This window comes from Anopheles arabiensis, chromosome X, assembly GCF_016920715.1.
Source record: "Anopheles arabiensis isolate DONGOLA chromosome X, AaraD3, whole genome shotgun sequence".
Lineage (NCBI taxonomy): Eukaryota > Metazoa > Arthropoda > Insecta > Diptera > Culicidae > Anopheles > Anopheles arabiensis.
The window spans coordinates 22,412,394-22,432,272 of record NC_053519.1 but is presented as its reverse complement, the minus strand read 5'-3'; the positions used below and the strand labels follow the sequence as shown (position 1 = coordinate 22,432,272).

Sequence of the window (19,879 nt, the reverse complement as noted above, 5' to 3'; positions counted from 1 at the left end):
GGAATGAGACGCGGCTTCCAACTCAATGGCCCCCAATAGTCGCTCAAACTCATGTGCTGATAGGCTTGGAGGGGCGTATACACTGATGAATGTGATACCGACTACCTGAGCAGCGACTAGTCCGCGTAGCTCACTGCCCCACACTTGCTGTATAGGGTACGAGCCGGTGGCTACCGCTACTTTCTTGGATACATCATACGCCCATCTCCCGTTGTTCTCAGGCGGCCTGTGCATATCAGACAGAAGCAATATGTCAGCACGGTGCTCTCGCGCTGCTTGTAGTGCTAAGGCCTGGCCCTCCCGACAGTGGTCTACGTTGAGTTGTAGAATTTTTAGTGCAGGCATCGCGCTGCAGGACGAGCACAAGATATATGGCCAATGCGGTGGGGACCGTTGCACGCAGCACACTTGATCTCGGAAGTGCAGCTTTTGGCATAGTGACCGTCTGCGCCGCACCGAATACACGCCTGTTGACGATCCACGGGAGATTGACAATTGCGCGCCAGATGGCCTCTTTCCAGACAGCGGTAGTATCGCTGTCGATCTACCGAGACGGGCATGGCTTCCTTTATGCTGCTGATGCAACCGCACAGTCTCAACTTTCGTCCGGCAAGCTGCTTGGCTGCTTTGGTCGGCAAACGAACTCTTGCCCGCTTCGTTCCATCACAGAGTTGCCACATGCTTACAGCTGTCACGCCAGCGTTAACCTGTAGCTCTTCATTGATAGTTGCTTTTAATTCCTCCTCCTCGGCTAGTGGGTCAATGTGGGTAACCAGTAGTTCCGTTATCTCCGTTACGACACGAGCAACTCCAGACCCTCCGATTATTTCCTGCACTTCCTGTAGCACTAGAGTGGAGTCTGCCGACCGGCTGAGCTCTATACGAAGGAGGGCCGCTCGCGTGCGCTTACCCATCACAATATGTTCTTCGAGATTCTTGTGTGCTGGGTCATCTCGCACTGTGTCGCGTACCTTGCGGTACATACTATCCCATGTAAGGCCCTCCTGGGGAACAACTTCTATAAGGTCTGTCTTTGGCCGACGTATCTTCCGCTGCTGTTGTTGTTGTTGCTGCTGTTCTTGCTGCTGTTACTGCTGCTGTTGCTGCTGCTGTTGCTGCTGCTGAAGCGATCTCTGCTGCTGCTCACGTTGCTGACTAGAGGTTTGCCGCTGTTTATCCCGCGGGGCTTGCGGCGTACTACCTCAACAAACGAGCTGTGGTCAATGTCTTCCTCTGGTTGAGCCTGCACCTCTACGTTCCGCAATGAGACGGCTGACGTCGATGGCCCTGGTTGCTGGGGAGGCTGATGTTGCTGCTGCCTTTTCATCTGGTTCTTCTGTTGCAGGTCTCTCAACTGTGCCGATATTGCAATTAATGTAGTGCTAGTCTCCTGCTGTTCCACCCGCAGCTTCTCATTGTCGGCTTTTGCGGCCTCTTCCCTGCGACGCGCTTCTTCCTCTCAACGCTGTGCATCTTCTCGCTGCTCGCGGAGCTTCTCCTCCATGAGCCATCTCAACTGATTTAGCTGTTCCTGAAGAGACTCATTTTTCTTCCTGGTCTCTTGCAGATTCTGCCGCAGTATCAACACCTCGGGTGATGAAGGGTGGTTGGTTCCCGTGGCACTCTTTTTTTGTTTTAATTCTAACGAACTGGACAGCCGGTGAGCCGGTAAACCCCCGGAGCGGAGTGCCGACGGCATTATTCTTACGCTTCCAGTTTTGTTTTGGGTTTTTCTTTTTTTTTCCAAGTACTATCCGTGTTTGCCTCACCGAGATCGAGGAAGGTCTTTACCGCACCTGTTAAGACCATGTTTAGGCACACCGAGTAAAGGGGATCATGGGGGGGGGGGGGAAGGGTGATGGGGGATAGTGGGAGTATTTTTGGTGAACGTGCCATGTTCAATCTTACGATTTCGGATAATGTTCTTTCGCGTTTCGGTGTAACTTTTTCTAGCGTTTTATAATTACCGGGTGTTGTTCCTTGTATTGCACAATTAGAAGAGAGTTTATTTCACGCAATTCACTTATACTTATAAACTAATCGATCGTGCCCGAACGCTCCGAACTCAACGAATGATCTTCGTGTTTCGTTAAACACGAATCAACTGGCAGGGCTTCCGTGCCTAAGCTTGAACATGCCAATTTTCCTCATCCACCAGATTCAACTTCTAGCCCGTGATACGAGGAACGTATTAAGATGATTCTCCGATCTTACACCACCAATGGCCAATTCAAATTTTCTGCTTGGGAATTGTTGATGATTGATGATTAGACTGTCGCCGTCCTGAACTGTTACCGGCTTGAGACCGCCCCAGCCGGGGTCGCCGGCGCCGGTAACGGTTATCCGTACGATGCTGTTCTCTTGCACTTCTCTATACAGGTGTCCCCCGAAATACGACTGTATTTGGGACCGAAAAAATGTCCCAAAGCAAGGCGTAAGTCGAAAAAGTCGTATGTCGAATATCTATGAATATAAAGTTTATAACCGAAATTGAAGAATTGGAATTTATGATATCGTCTTTTTTTTTTAAATAATGTTCGACAATGTAATAATTATATTTTAAAAACGGCACGCAATATAGATATTCAAGATAGGGTAGTTGTGGAATCTTTGGAAATGTATGAATAACGGTTATCAGCCCAGATATTCAAAAAAATACATAAATTTCTTGTCAATGACAACCTTTAACTGTCAAAATCAAAATCGTCGTATCTGCGAATCGTCGTAACTCGAGGGGGTCGTAATTCGGGGGACGCCTGTACCTAGCTGGCAATCTCCACTTCACGGGCAATCGCTCTTGGCTTACTAAGCACGTTCCGCACTATTCCGCACAACTTATTGACGCTTCCACACGATTTTCCGCTATTATATAGGAGCTCGTATTTTGACGTGCGTCCTTGTAAACAACTTCCAACTGTGTGCGCGCGCGTGTGTGTGTGTGTGTGTGTGTGTGTGTGTGTGTGTGTGTGTGTGTGTGTGTGTGTGTGTGTGTGTGTGTGTGTTTGTGTGTGTGTGTGTGTGTGTGTGTGTGTGTGTGTGTGTGTGTGTGTGTGTGTGTGTGTGTGTGTGTGTGTGTGTGTGTGTGTGTGTGTGTGTGTGTGTGTGTGTGTGTGTGTGTGTGTGTGTGTGTGTGTGTGTGTGTGTGTGTGTGTGTGTGTGTGTGTGTGTGTGTGTGTGTGTGTGTGTGTGTGTGTGTGTGTGTGTGTGTGTGTGTGTGTGTGTGTGTGTGTGTGTGTGTGTGTGTGTGTGTGTGTGTGTGTGTGTGTGTGTGTGTGTGTGTGTGTGTGTGTGTGTGTGTGTGTGTGTGTGTGTGTGTGTGTGTGTGTGTGTGTGTGTGTGTGTGTGTGTGTGTGTGTGTGTGTGTGTGTGTGTGTGTGTGTGTGTGTGTGTGTGTGTGTGTGTGTGTGTGTGTGTGTGTGTGTGTGTGTGTGTGTGTGTGTGTGTGTGTGTGTGGCAGAAAGAGAGTGTGCTTTTTTATGTGTATTTGCGCGAGCGCGGATCGGTGTCTGAAAAACCTAGCTTGCCATGATGTCATATTGCGTTGAAAGTATTCTGATCATGTGTGTTTTCATGTGAAACAGCGTGTGTTTACACTTGGGGAAAAGCTAACGTTTGCATCGACAGCAGCGCTTGTTCCTCGGACGAGAACGCAGGTGTGCTGTTTCATGAATGTGAATGCGACACCGGTGCGAAATGGAAACGCGCACAATACCAATGAACTCGGCATTCCCTCACAGGTGTTTCACCAGTGCACGCCATTGAAAGGCATGCGTGCATCTCTGCGTTGAACGTTGTGTGCGCATGGAAAACTTTGTGTGTGCATTGAGCAAGAGTGCAGGTGTTCTTTTCAATGGGCGTTTTGTTTCATGAGCGCGGCAGTATTCTGTTCTGGTTGTGAATGGGTAGATGCTCACTCGCTTACTCATTGATAGTTTTTATCAATACGCTTTTTTGCTGCTCGACAACGATGTAATTCATCGCGTATAAAAGCAGAACGCAGGCAGTGCACGGCATCAGTCGTGTCCAGGTTTTTAACCAGTGTGTTCTTGACGGTCTAAGCAAGCAATTTTAGTAACAATGGGTCGCGGTAAACATTGTACCGATTATCAGCGCCATATCATAAAGAGAATGGCGGCTTCTAGCATTGAGCGCAAAACGATCGAGTTCGTGATGGAATGATTGCGCACTTTTGTGGCTTCGGACAACCGAAACGTGCCTGGACAACCGAAACGCGCTTGGACAACCGAAACGCGTAAGTCTACCGGACGTTCTCAGAAGACCACGGTGAAAGAAGACCGTAAAATTTTTAATACATCGAAGAAACACTGATCGCGAGGGCGGTGGTCCTGCTAATTACAACAAAAACCAAACCCACAACACAAAAAAAAACTACTAACAAATCTATCCGAAACGACATACTTGTGAAACAAACACACACACCAATACACATTCAAACATACATACACACACACACACATGCACACACACACATGTACACACACACACACACACACAAACAAACACATACAAACCACACATAAACCTGTCCCAACGGGTGCATGGTGCGTTGAAAACACTAGGGTCCTATCATTCTGTCCGATACTGTACCTGTACAATGATACAAAGAGCGGGCGAGAGGAGAACGCTTGCGTGAACGATTGATGTAGCAAGCGAAATTGGAAGTCCCAGAAAAGCGAGACGCAAGAGTTTCTCTCCAACGATGGAAAGGGATGAGCTAAATGAAGCATGCGAATCGTTGATGTGACACAGCCAAGTCGCAAGTAAATACAGACCAACATCCAGAAGAGCGAGGCAGAAATGAAAAAAAATCTGAATGTTAGAATGAGAAAAATGATAGATACACATAAAAATCGTGCGATAATGCGGTTGGGTAGACACACAAGAGCGAGAGTACACGACGAACTAGCGCTACGCACCTGTCCGACGAATGCGCTCTACACTCACAAACCTACACTACAGTACACACGCAGCGCGTATACACGCGCTGCACACAACTCTACGCACTACACACTGTACGCACTATACACTAAGCACAGATCGCTTTCCGATTCTCGCACGTATTCCTTTGCAATGCGTATGGTCGAGGTCAGTGGCTTGTTGTCCGGCAAAAAATCCATCCACTTGGAGCTTGTATAGATCTCGTCTAATTCGCGTCGTGGTTGGGGACAGAATGAGTAATGTTATTATAAATGCATAGAATAAGTTACATAACGCATTTTTTTACCAATTGAAAAACAAATTCCTTTATTATCTACCCGCGTAGGTGGTCATAAAGATGGGGTTGTATTTTTGGTCATAGAAACGATGGTTAATGGTAGCTTTATTCAGTTGAAATTTACAAAAATGGTTTAAGTTCTTCATATGTGTGTTTCACTTCAATCTCCTTGTGCGATTGTCCCCATCCGCTGACCGTTCTTCCATAAGCTGGTCTTTCGTCACCCATCATACATAAATTGTATGAAAAAATGCCTCCCGCATAACAAGTGAGTCATTGGAACGGATCAAACCCGTTGTTGGGGGTTCCGCTGTATTTGATTTTTTATTTAAATTTTATGGAAATAAACCATCCGCATTACCAGTGAATAGCTAGAACGAACTATACTATACAGCGTTCCGCTGTTGCTTGATTCAACCTCAACTAATATGTTTACTATTTACGATTAAAATTAAAAAAAAGAAAGTTAAAATTTTAAAACTTTCTGTTTTTATTTTTTATATCTCGATTGACAGTGGAAAAAGGTTACTCCATCAACACTGACTCTGAAGAATCTAGACTACGACGCATCAGGCTCGTACTATTGCGAAGTATCAACTGATACGCCGATCTTCACCAAGGCATCAAACGATGAAGTATTGCACGTCATGCGTAAGTTTGAAAAATTGTGTTTTCATGCTATTTTTGTTGCCAATTTTGACACTAATAATTTTAATTTCAGTGCCACAGAAGGGACCACCAACGATTGAATTTGCAAAAAAACAGCTGTATTATGGTGATATGCTTATTGCAAATTGTACAACATCACGAGCTCGTCCATCTCCTCACATTACGTGGTTGATCAATGGCAAACCGGTAAAGCATTTTTTTAAATCAAGTCTATTATACTCAAAATGTGTATTGTTATAATTTCAACTCTACCGTGTAGACTAATACAAAGTTTGCAATGTGACTTTTGCCAACCTAAATCCTTCTCATAACTCGTTTCATCTACCTGCGTATTAGTGTTTTCCATGTGGGTAAAATGTAAAATCGGCTCCTCCATTGTCCTTCCACACATACGGGGCCAAGTATCCTTCTGAGCATCTTCCTCTCGAACGCGGCTAAGAGGGTTTCGTCAGATTTGGAAGTGTCCATGTCTCAGAGGCGTATGTGAGTACTGGAACTATATAGGTACTATATAGTCCCAGCTTCGTCCGTCGCGACAGGTTCCTAGAGGTGAACTGCTTTTTCAGGCTGTAGAATGACCGGTTGGCAGCCAGCATCCTTGCGCGCAACTCAGCGTCCATGCTATTGTCGTTTTAGTTTAGTTTAGTTTAGTTTAGTTTATTAATCGATGGACTATGAAGCCCTCTCGAGTCAAAATTTGTTTACAATACATTACATTAGATAACGAACAGAACATTTATATATTGTTATTGTTGAACGCATTCCGAACACTTTAAAGTGAAGTCAGTTCCGTTATCGTCATTCCAGGCTCATAAATATCGTTAGCTGAATTTAATAGACGGCACATACAAAGAAGGGGGTTGCGAGAGCCAAATGTTGTTCGGGTTTTAGCGACTGCCAGCATTGGTCGGCGACGGAGTATTCTGGCAGGAACATAGAGGTGAATCCTTGAAAGCAGCTCGGGACAGTCGATGGTTCCGTTTAAGATTCCCGTGATAAATGCCAGTCTGGTGTGCTCAACACGTTCGGCGAGAGGCGGGATTCCAAGCAGCAGACACCTATTTCTGTAGTCGAGACGACGCGGCCAATCACGAAGGGCGAAGCGCGTTGCCTTCCGTTGAATGGACTCTAGCCGCGCTAGTGCCCGAGTAGATGCTGGCCACCAAACAATGCTAGCATATTCCAGCAGTGGTCTGATAAGTGCGCAGTACAGTGTCTTGAAACACATAGGATCACGAAGCTCGCGCGTCATGTTTATGACCAAGCCAAGTAGACGATTGCCACTAGCGACTACTTGGTCTATCTGTTCTTCGAAGGAGAGTTTAGCATCTAGGAGGACTCCTAGATCCTTTACACAGTTCACTCTTTCGAGGTTCTGACCATCAAGCGTATAATTAAACAGCGCTGGAGCTCTTGAACGGCTGAATGAGATTATGGCGCATTTATCGATACAGACGCTTAGTGCATTACGCTTGCACCAGGAGACAAATTCAGTCAAAGTGGCTTGAAGTTGAAGATGGTCCTCGGGCTCACGGATTTCACGATAGTTTTTAGCATCATCTGCGTAGAGTAGGCAACTATTATCCGGGAGTGCCGTGCACAAGTCGCTTATGTAGAGCAGAAACAACAGAGGCCCCAGGTTGCTGCCCTGGGGTACGCCGGAAGAGGCACCGATAGATCTAGATTGGTGGGAGCCCATTCTAACTGCATATGAACGACCACATAAATACGATTTCATCCACTTTACCAGGGGTGGTGATAATCCAAGTCTATCAAGTTTTGCCAGAAGAATGTTGTGGGACACACTGTCAAAAGCCGCCTTAATGTCCGTGTAAATGGCATCAACCTGCATACCATCATCAATGGACTTATAACAGCCGCTAACGAATTGCATCAGATTTGTCGTAGTTGATCTCTTAGGCATGAATCCATGTTGGTTAGTGCTGATGTATTTGCCGGCAGATGCCATTAATGGTTCATAGATGATTAGCTCGAACACTTTGGCGCAGGCAGCTAAAGAGGTAATACCTCGATAGTTCACTACTTCGTTTTTGCTGCCCTTTTTGTAGATGGGTGTTAGCCAAGAGACCTTCCACAGTGATGGAAAGGTTCCTGTGCGCAGAGATTCCTTAAGAATCTTTGTTAAAACAGGAGCTACCGATACGGCACAACGCTTGAGAATTGTCGCTGGGATACTATCTGGCCCCTCGGAGTATGACGACTTTAGACGCTCGATTTTTTGGGTAACCAGGGTCTCGGTGACGATAGATAGCGTGACATGAATTGCATCAGCCGGAGTGTTCACGAGCGCGGAAGCAACAGCCTCCGGAGGTGTGATGTTAGAGATGAAGCTATCCTCGAAACGCGTGGCGAACAGTTCACAAATATCTAATGGCGAGTGTGCACAATTATCCTTATACCGAATAGTCCCGGGGAGGCCAGTTGACTTGCGCATGTCGTTGCTGACCTTTGACTCAAGATAGGTGAATTGTGGGACGACTTCAAACGTGCGTCCACCTATCTGTACATCACGCCTACGTAGATTCTGATTATTTATTGGTAGCGCCGCTGATGTTGCCACCATCAGTTTGGTCTTTGCCTCGTTTATCTGCAATCCGAGGCTCTCTGCCGCCTGCTCGATCCCTTGGTAGACTTCTGCTACATATAAGAGCCGCAGATCAATGATGTCTATATCATCAGCGTATGCCAGGATCTGGGTTGACTTATAGAAGATGGTTCCCGTAGTCTCCATCCTCGAGTCACGGATGGCCCTCTCTAGCGCCAGGTTGAATAAGAGACAAGCAAGCCCGTCCCCCTGGCGCAGACCTTTGGTGGTAGCAAAAGGTCCTGAGAGTTTTCCATCCACCCTCACCTGGCATGTGACGTTGGTCATAGTCATTCTAACTAGCCTTATCAGTTTGGCCGGGATTCCAAAAGAGCTCATAGGTCATACAGTTTTACCCTGGCTATGCTCTCATATGCGGCTTTGAAGTCAATGAAGAGATGGTATGTGTCGTTTCTGTATTCAGCCATCTTCTCCAAGATCTGCTGCATGGTGAAGATCTGATCAGTGGTAGATTTTCCGTTTCGGAATCCTCTTTGATAGTTGCCGACTATCTCTTCGACGTGCGGGACAAGACGATCTTGAAAGATCAGGAAGAATATTTTGTAGGCGGTATTCAACACCGTACTACCCCTGTAGTTGTTGGAGTCCAACCTGTCTCCCTTCTTGTATATGGGGTAGATGATGCCGAGATTCCAATCACAAGGCATCGATTCGCTATCCCACACCTCAGTAACGATTTGATGAATCTCGTTTTCTAGTCATGCGCCTCCATTCTTGACCAGTTCGGCTGCAATTCCGTCGGTTCCGGGTGCCTTGTTATTTTTCAGCCGACGGATAGCCTTTCGTGTTTCTTCTATGCTAGGTGGCAGTAGCATGACACTATCTGCTAGTAGCGCTTCAAGCTGTTCGTTAAACTGGTCGTTGAGTATTTCACCAAAGTACTGAGCCCACCGCGAGAGGAACTCTGGCTGGTTACTGACCAGATCTCCATCCTTGTTGCGACAGCAGGTAACCTTAGGTACAACGTTGTTTCGGTGACCTGCTATCGCTTGGTAAAACTTTCGTGTCGGTCCGTACGCCTCTCTGTTTTGTTCGAGTTCCCGCATGTTTGGCTCTTCCAAAGCATGCTTCTTGGAGCGGTGAACTCGTTTCTCTTCGCGTATGAGCCGTGGATATTCCTCTGCGCATGCCCGCGTTCTATGCCGTTGCTGCATTGCTCGGTATGCAGTATTCTTACGTTCGGTCACTTGTCTGCATTCATCGTCGAACCAGCCAGATTTGGTGTTGCCACGACGTGGTGGGAGTATATTTCTTGCACAGTTTATTATTTTTGTTTTTAGAGCATTCCACCTCTCGCTCGTAGTTTCATAACTGTTTTCTGGTAGTAGAGACTCGTCTAAAGCGGCTTTGAATTCCTGTTGGACAGTAATGTCCCTTAGAGAGTCCGTGTTGAGCCGAGGCTGCGTGTCTGCCATTGGCGCGGGGGCGGGCGATTCTACAACGTATCACTAAGCCAACCAAGTAGTGATTTGACTCGATATTGGCTCTTCGATATGTTCTGACATTTAACAGACTCGACTGTCGTCGGCGCCTTACTAACAAGTGGTCAATCTGGTTGAGGGTTACTCCATCCGGGGGCGCCCATGTAACCTTATGGATTTTTTTGCGCGCAAATTTGGTACTTCCAACACCCAGATTGTTCGCTGCGGCGAACTGGACCAATCTACTACCATTATCGTTACTGTGCTCATGCAGACTGTGACAGCCAGTGTATTGGCGGTACATTGGCTTCCTACCGACTTTTGCGTTGAAGTCCCCCAGGATGATTTTGAGGTCATGCCTGGGGCACGCATCTATAGTTCTAGCGAGGCGGCCGTAAAAAGGTCCTTCTCCTCTTCCTCTTTCTCTTCGGTAGAGGCGTGAACGTTTATGAGGCTTATATTAAAGAATTTGCCTCGCATGCGCAGGGTGCATAGCCTATCGTTTATAGTCTTGAAATCCATGATTGCGGGTTTCAACCGGGGACCTACGGCGAAACCCGTTCCAAGCACGCGGTGGCGGTCGTGGCAGCTGTAGTAAATGCCGTAGCAATGCTTACCACGCCTGTTGTGCACACCGTTTACTTGTCATCGAATCTCTTGTAGAGCTACGAGGTCCATACTCAGTGTGGCTAGGGCATCAACAAGTTTTTTCAAGGCTCGGGCTTCGCTTAGAGTGCGTACGTTCCATGAGCCCATTTTGAGAGTAGTCCTGGGTCATTGCGTAGGGTCGGTATCGTTGAATCCGTTCCAAAAATTCCTTTGGCTTTTTGTAGTCGATTGAATACATGGGACTGGGTGACTGGCCCCGCGCCCACGTGGCCGTTTTGTTTAGCTACGGGTTGCCCCCCGACGTTCTTCTTCTTCTTCTTTGGCACAGCAACCGCTGTCGGTCAATGCCTGCCTGTACCCACTAGTCAATAGTCATGGGAAAAATTATTCTTTTTAAAGATCAGGTACGGTCCAGTTCGCTCAGTGAAATGAACTGAACGCGTGCGGTGATTCTTTCGAACGCCCGAGGTGCAGTATGTTTTTAAATATCGATTTTATGCTGCAAGAATGTACACCCTATTTTTTATATATAGTTACATTTACAAGTAGAGAAAAAGGAAATCAAAGTTGTTTGAATGCTCAACTAAACTTTAAATTTATCACGATTTGTTAAATTTTTTTATATCATTATTTATTTTGTGTTCTACTCATGTAAAGTATGTTTTATAAAAATGTAAATTTATCACCGTTCAAAACAACGTATTCATAACACTCATTCAATTAATCGTACAGTTTTAAAAAACTGTGTGTTTTTGCACGAAGCCGCGACACGAATATTTCCTCACGAATTAGGTACTTTCTTTCACTAAATTGTGCGATTAATCACGAAAGTAGTATATTGCGAATTCACTGCGAGATTTATTTTAATATAGATATCACTCGCGAACACGTCTTCACGACCCGATGGCCTTCGAACGAAAGAGAACGATCTCCCGTTGCTTGATCCTTTGATCACTGTCTCGCCGGACGTTAGAGACGTTGATCGCGTCCCACCGGTCACCAGCACTCAGAGATCCGCTGAGATTGAAGCTGGCTTTGAAGCTGAGTTGGCGAAATTATTCAACCGATCCGTCGGGTCCCGAAGCCGAAGCAAACCCGAAGCCGAAGCAAAACCCGAACGGGGTTCGGCACGACCCTTCGTTAAAATAGCCCCTTCCCCCTTTTTTGCCAGGATTTCTTTCCGAAATGATACAGTGCGAACCATTATATCAATATGATTCGATTTATTGAATATTTTATATAACATAAATACAAAAAAACACAACACATGCACAATAACCACTGCACTTAATTCTAAATTAACGCACATAGTTTAACAAACACTTTTTACACTCGCACAGAGAAAAATCAGCACAGCACTTTCTGCTCCACATCGCTGTCAAGCCTAGTTCTTCTCGCTGCACTGTACGGGCCACCATCTCCAACACCACGACACTGCCACAGGTTTTGTTGTCTCCGTTCGCCGTGAAACACACATGAAATGGAAGAAAAATGATATGAATTAGAAGGGGGGATGTTGGTTGATAATTTTAATCACTTTTACTTACCTTAAATTAGAATGATCTCCATTTTTACGGGGTTTATCCGCTGAACACCAAGAGCTGAAACACCACACAAGCACCAACCTCACTGGACTGAAAGTAAAGCCTACTGCGTGAATGTGTGTATGCGCTTCTGCCAAGCCAACCGCGCCGTACTGCGTGTGTAGCCAAGTGCGTGTGTGTGTATTTGCACCACTGGACACAGAACACAAATCTCACCGCACAGCAGAGCGTGTGTCGCCAAGTGTATGCATGTGTGTATTTGCACCACTGAATTCTGAACGTCCACCACACAGCGTGTATCGCCAAGTGCGTGGCTGTGTGTAGTATCACCGTGGACTGCAGAAAACTACCTGCACTAGAACAGAGCGCTGGTGTGGCCACATGTGTGCATGTGTGTGTGTACTTGCTCCACTGAAAGCCGGTATCGCACCAGATTTCGGGTGTCGCCTTGTGCGTGTGTGTGTGTTATTGTCACAGCACACTCGTTCGTCATTTTTTTCGTTCTTTCGCTTGAGCCACTCGATTTCGTTCTTCGCTGATTTTGGCAGCGCACGAAGGGGGTTCGGTTTCAACTTCCAACAACAACAACCACACAAGGAGGCTCGGGGACACTCATCAGGGGAAAATCGCTCAAATTAGAGCGAGAGACAGATAGAAAAAACGAAAGGTCAATATAAAATCTTCGGCTTTTGACTGTTGGGGTTCCTCTTGCATTCCCAACCAACCAAACCGTGCTCTATCGAAGTAAATTTGCTTCGATATAGCTTCGATAGAAGTTCTCTACCGAAGGTGTATCAACTTTGATAGGCAGTTCCTACCGAAGTTAAGCTCGGGTGTTTAGCCGAAATGTTACAAAAGAGAATGAAAAAATTTTCTCGTTTGCTGCCGCGTTTCGCTCACACGCGCGCCCTGCCCCCTTTTATTTACGTACGTGTTTATAGCCCCTCCTCCTCCTCCTCTCATCTATCTTCCTACCTTATGTGCAGTGGTTATGTGTTTTAATTGAAATTGGAAGGAGAGATATTCGATTTATTTATTACGTGCGATTTAATCAGAGAATTGAAACATGGTACATGGTGGATCTACTGTTCATCACAAGCGGGCCTAACACTTTAACTATTTTTGAATTCGCGCGTGAGGACGTAAAAGGCGCAATAATAATGGAGCGGTTCTAACGTAAACAGACAAAATCGCTTAGCTGAAAATTTTATAGAGCGGAATAGCATTTCATTGTAATAGCATTGCTAGTATATCATCCGCGCACCCTATGAACCGTACTTTTCCAAATATCTTAAAAAGTACGCATTGTATGAAAAAACCGTCTTTACAAGATCGATTCAGAATTTCAAAACACATTTGGAAAAAGTTTTTTGCTAAAAGTGACTTTTGAAATTTTACTCAGATTAATGTTTATTCTGTAATATCCTGGAGATTTGACCCCTGATAAGACCATAGTGCCCAATATGCCGGATCGGAATATGACCATCACCGTGACAACTGTGCGAGAATCTGAATGTCAAAATAAAGATCATTCGTTTACGGATCGTTGTACTGCCAACACCTTCAGCCTTCTGTTTATTCTTCTACTTTGCGATTTTGTGCCTTTGTTATAACTTGAACGTTCAATTCAAATTGGTAAAACTCGAGGTTTTACATCTCAGAAGTGGGATACGTCTTATCGCCTGCACCTGCTTTGCTGTCCAATCCAGCACGGCACAAGATTGTGTATCGAAGAGTTTGTTTGTTTGTGTGTGAGATGACGCTACCACCTGCCATTGCAATGCGCAAAAACGAGAAGCTTCTGTGTGTGCTTGCCGGTATAGGCAGCCAATTCGATGTTTAGGCAACGATTTGCCTCATGGCTAGACCAGATTACGCCAGATTCACCAGCCACAACGATATCGATCCCTGCAACCCCAAAGACACCAGCCTTGCATTTAGTGTGGCCGCCATCTTGTTCATCTTGCACGACAATGACGACACCGCCATTTAGTATGAATACGGCCGCTGGCTATTCTTTTATCATCGCTCATACTTGGAATACTGGAAAAGCTTCGCGCATCACTTCTGTTATTGCATGTGCACCGCACGCCGTGTTGTCATCGCCTCCGATTCATCGTGTGTATTGCCTTCCGCCACTTAATGGATTGACCCCGCTACCACCCTCTACCGCCGCGTCATGTTCGAGTGCTGTGGCATCAGTTGTAGCATGCTGAGCTGTTGAACAACAATCATCGTGGTGTCGTTCAGTATTCAGGTTCATCCTGATCGACATTGTCCTTATGCTTGGCTGTAACTTCTGTAAACGTCAGCAAGACTTCTGGAGGAGATGCCGATCAGCGGCAGCAGTACTTACACCCACTATGAGATTGATTCAACCGCACGCATCACATGACGACATCATTCAGGATCAGTTCTTTTCGATATCAGCATCGTCCTCATGCTTGGCTGTAACTTCCGTAAACTTCAGCAAGACTTCCGGAGGAGATGTTGGTCAGAAAAGCAGCTGTGATTGAAATTGACCCAACTTTACGCATCATATGACGACATCATTCAGGATCAACACCTTTCGATATCATCATCGTCCTTATGCTTGGCTGTAACTTCCGTAAACTTCAGCAAGACTTCCGGAGGAGATGTTGGTCAGAAAAGCAGTTGTGATTGAAAGTATGTGAGTTATTCTCATTCTCAGCTCTGTTCAATAAGTATTGAAGATTTCTACAGTAAAGCCGCTCAAATTGAGGTCAATTTGTTGGTCAGGATAGCCGAGCTGTAATATCCTGGAGATTTGACCCCTGATAAGACCATAGTGCCCAATATGCCGGATCGGAATATGACCATCACCGTGACAACTGTGCGAGAATCTGAATGTCAAAATAAAGATCATTCGTTTACGGATCGTTGTACTGCCAACACCTTCAGCCTTCTGTTTATTCTTCTACTTTGCGATTTTGTGCCTTTGTTATAACTTGAACGTTCAATTCAAATTGGTAAAACTCGAGGTTTTACAATTCCTTTAAATTAATTCATAAATGGGGTAAGGGAAATAATTTATACTAATACTAATAGACCACGACTCCATTGCCCGAAATATTTAGTGCCTCAAAGTAGTATATCCTCTTTGCCAAGCGTTTGAGTTCAACTGATTCTTCGCAAAATGTGAAGAGAGCGTTCGGCTCCCCTTCAAATGCTTCGAGAGAGTGAAGCTCCTCCCCTTCCTCCATTCGTCATCCATCAATTTTTCTCTGCGCACTCACACATCTACACGCGCAGCTGTTCGCATGGCAACACGTGAGATGCGTGACATGCTTTCTCGCTCATCACGAGGGATTTGCTTCGAAAGAGCTCGGCTTGGTTGGTTGGGTTACACGTGGCTTCCATCGAGTTTTTGTGCCTTCCGAATCATTGACCGTCACCTCGGCGGGAATTGCAAATGATGGTCTTCCTATCAGGAAATGAGCGGGAGTGAGAGGCTCCATGGCATCAGGGCTTGTGGGTTGCGGTGAGAGGTCTGGAATTGAGAATGGCTGAGATTTGGTGCAGTAATGTTTGTAGTTCTATCACGTTTAGCTGGGCTCCTTTAGAGGCAGCTTTCAACAGTCGCTTTGCCACCTTAATATTGGCCTCCCAAAGTCCTCCGAAATTGGGGCTCCGAGGAGGGATGAATGAAAATCGAATTCCCTTCTCGGCAGCGGCCCCTACTACGTCGTCTTGAAATTCTCGGTTGTTGAACGTTTTCCGAAGCTCACTTAGCTCCTTTTCAGCACCCACGAAGTTGCGACCATTATCCGAATATATAATATCTTGTCTTCCACGAAGGGACACGAATCTGAGTAGTACCGAGATAAAGGCAGATGTTGACTGATTCTCTACTATTTCCAAGTGAATTGCTTTGGTTGAGAAGCACACGAATATACACACGTAGATCGTTATTTTGTATTTTGATCGCGAGCCGGGTATTACCTCGAATGGACCGCACAAGTCTACGCCAGTGTGGGTGAATGCCGGCGACTCTGTTACGCGGGCAGCTGGCAACTGGCCCATCTGTTGACAAAACTGTCGAGGCCTGGCGCGAACGCATAATACGCAACGAGATAGCACACCTATTACCATGCGCCTAAGATCCCGCATCCAAAATTTCGAGCGAAACTCAGTGATGACAAAATCTGCACCGGCGCGAAAGTTGTCTTCATGGATATGTCGAATCATTACTTTAACAAATGGGTGAGCCTTAGGCACAAGTATGGGCAACTTACATTCCTCAGACAGGTCAGCGTTCAATAGTCGTCCTTGCACGTGAATCAAGTTATCCTTGACGATTGGGTTGAGGTGTTGGAAAGGTCCCTTCGCACTTACGGACCCGGTGTTATTCTTTTCTTGAACTTCATTTGGAAATGCTGAGGTTTGCATCACAAGTAGTAGAAGCTTTAGTCCATGGTCTAGTTCATCCAATCCTAGTGGGCCATTTCTTTTCTCGGCTGCCTGCTTGCAATTGACACGAATTTTAGTGGTATTTGATCTGAAGTTATGAATAGTTCTGCCTAGCCAAGCAAAATGTCGTCTAGTCTTAATGAATGAGTTGTGGTACTTGTACTGCGAGATAAGATCAGCACAAGTCGGACCTATGGTTGCCGTCAGTAACTGTGAGGTGCTAGCGCCTTCGTCTGGGATGGGAATGCTGTAGGTACACTGCTGGGGTGTTTCATCAGTACTGTTGAAAGGTGGCCCCTCGAACCACAGCTGTACGAACTCAGCGCTAATTAATTTGCGAGCTGACAGTCCTCGAGAAACTATGTCTGCTGGGTTGAGTTTCGTGGGTACGTAATGCCAGTCTGAAGCATGTGTTATTGCTTGTATTTTTGCCACCCTGTTCTTCACGAATACATCCCATTTCATATTGTTAGAGCGCACCCAAGCTAGCACTACTTGAGAATCTGTCCACCATTTTGTTTGAGTTATGCGAGTATCGAATACGTCCTTTATTTTTTCGTTGACTTCGGCTAGAAGCAATGCTGCCTGTAGCTCCAATCGCGGAAGGGTGAGTTCTTTTAGTGGTGCAACCCTTGATTTTGAACACAACAGGTGCGATTTCCATTTACCCTTGACATTTAGATAACGCACGTATATAGCGCAACCATACGCTTTCGCGGAGGCGTCGCAAAATCCGTAAATGGAGGCATTTTTGGTTTCACTTGGCAGTACCATTCGTGGTATCTGCAACTGGCGAAGTAAGGGAAGCTGGGCAGTAAACTCATTCCATTCCTTTATCACGCAAGGTGACACCTCCTCGTCCCATTCTATGCCATCGCGCCACAGATTCTGCATCATGGTCTTTGCTCTGATAATCACTGGCTGAAGCATTCCGATGGGATCATATAGTTTTGCAATTCTGGATACCAAATGTCGTTTACTCATGGTCTTAATTGGTTCAAAGAAGGAGTCATCAATGATCAGTTGAAAAGTATCCTCTGAGGGACACCAAGCCAAACCTAACATTTTTATGGCCTGCTTATCGCCAATCTGAACCGTAGACTCTCGATGTTCTACGGGTATGTCATCGATCACGTCAGAAACATTGGATGCCCATTTTCGTAAGGGCATTCCTCTGTTCAGGAGTGCCCTTTCGACGCCGGTTAGAAGATCACGTAGTTCTTCTGGCGTTGCAGCGCCGAACGATAGGTTATCTACGTAGAATGATTTTTGAATTACGTCGGCAATTTTTGGGTACGTAGAGCGTACTTCCTGACCGGCCTCGTGAAGTGCCCTACAGGCGAGATATGAGGACGAAGCTTCACCGTATGAGACAGTGCGAAGTCGATACATTTGCGCTGATTGCTGTGGATCATTACGCCATAGGATACATTGCATCCAGGTATCAGGTTCTGCCACCCATTTCTGACGATACATCTTTGCGATGTCTGCAGTGGCCACTACCGTTTGTGTACGAAAATCCAACCAAATATGCATTAGGTCAGGTTGCAGTACTGGTCCGATGGCTTGGATGTCGTTGAGTGAAACTCCACTGCTGGATTTTGCACTCGCATCAAATACTACATGCAATTTGGTGGTGGTTGAATCAGGTTTGATCACACACGAATGCGGTATCACGTAGCGTACCATATGTAGTTCATTCGCCTGAACTGGCGTCATATGTCCCATTTCCAAATATTCACGCATGAATTTCCGGTATTCATCGTAAGTAGGCTCATGCCGGGATAGCCTCCGTTCGAGGGAAAATAGTCGTCGTTGCGCTTGTTCAAGAGAGTCTCCTAGCTGAGTCAACTCCCCCCGTAGAGGAATTCGAACCACGTAGCGATCATCTTCAGCACAGGTTAAGTGTCTTTTGAAGTGTTCGTCCAGGTTGAGTTCTTGAGAAATACTACTGATTGTTGAGATCGGAATGATCTCCTCAACCTTCCAAAATTGCTCGATACATTCCTTGAACTCGTCTCCACACTCCAAAGAGTTACAACTACGCATGTACCGATTGGACGAATCAATGTTGCTCAATGATCCCCCTACTTTGGAATTCAGAAGCCTGAGGCCATTGGATAACTGACGAACGCCGGAACAACGAGCATCAAAGAATACTTCAGCTCCTAGTATAGCATCAATCGAACCAGGATAACTGAAGCGGGCATCAGCAAGTGATTTCATGGGGGGCACTTCCGATTCAGCATACTCGATTACTCGGGTAGGTTGGTCATTTAGTCCAGGAAGAAGGTACATATTTAATTGGCGCCGATACGTGCCATTGGTGGTAGTAATTGAAACTTGTGTTTTATTAGTTATTTGGATATTGCCGCTTACCCCATTCAGTATTAAGTATCCAGGTGTCAATGGTAGTCTGAGTCGTTGGGCAGCGTCAGTAGTGATGGCGTCCACCTGACTGCCCGAATCTATTATGCAGCGAATACGCTGCCATTTACCATCACCATCTTGCAACAGTAAAACCGCAGTTGCCAGTAGAACGTATTCCAGAGGAAGTGATAGGTTACCTGTAAGTGCGGGGTTGGTAGCCGCGCGCGTTAACTGCTTCTGTCTGGTAGGGGACCTGGTGCGATTAGGTCCTGGATGAGCAGGGCCCGATGACTTATTCACAGTACTATTTTCGAGTAGTGCCGTGCCCCTTGTGATTGGTGTACAGCAGGAACGGGCCACCGCGCGAGAGCGATGTAGCACAGCACCAACAGGATCAGGCACCGCGCATCCACGAAGCGATGATGAGCAGGAACGGGCCACCGCACGAGAGCGATGCAGCGCAGCACCAACAGGATCAGGCACCGCGCATCCACGAAGCGATGATGAGCAGGAACGGGCCACCGCACGAGAGCGATGCAGCACAGCACCAACAGGACCAGGCACCGCGCATCCACGAAGCGATGATGAGCAGGAACGGGCCACCGCACGAGAGCGATGCAGCACAGCACCAACAGGATCAGGCACCGCGCATCCACGAAGCGATGATGAGCAGGAACGGGCCACCGCACGAGAGCGATGCAGCACAGCACCAACAGGATCAGGCACCGCGCGTCCACGACGCGATGATGAGCGGGAACGGATGGGCATGGCGAATGGGGTGCGATGATAACCAGATAGTCACTTCTCACTCCCATTGCTTTCGACGTGCAGCATCGTATGGTGTTTCTTGGAGCATACTTGGCATCGTTTCTCGCAAGGGCATTTTGCTGCAGCATGCTGTCGGGAGAAGCAATTGATGCACTTACCTAAGGCCATTATGTAGTTGGTACGCTCCAAAAACGACCGCACGCGC

At 46.5% G+C, this 19,879-nt stretch overlaps 1 protein-coding gene across 1 annotated transcript in view; it reads left to right on the top strand.

Moving 5' to 3' along the window:
* LOC120906732 overlaps positions 1-19,879 on the top strand; it is a 187,879-nt gene that overhangs the window by 89,007 nt on the left and 78,993 nt on the right. Inside the window, exons 6-7 of the mRNA XM_040318633.1 lie at positions 5,752-5,887; positions 5,958-6,091. Coding sequence (XP_040174567.1) covers positions 5,752-5,887; positions 5,958-6,091 — 270 coding nt within the window. The remainder of the gene's footprint in view (positions 1-5,751; positions 5,888-5,957; positions 6,092-19,879) is intronic.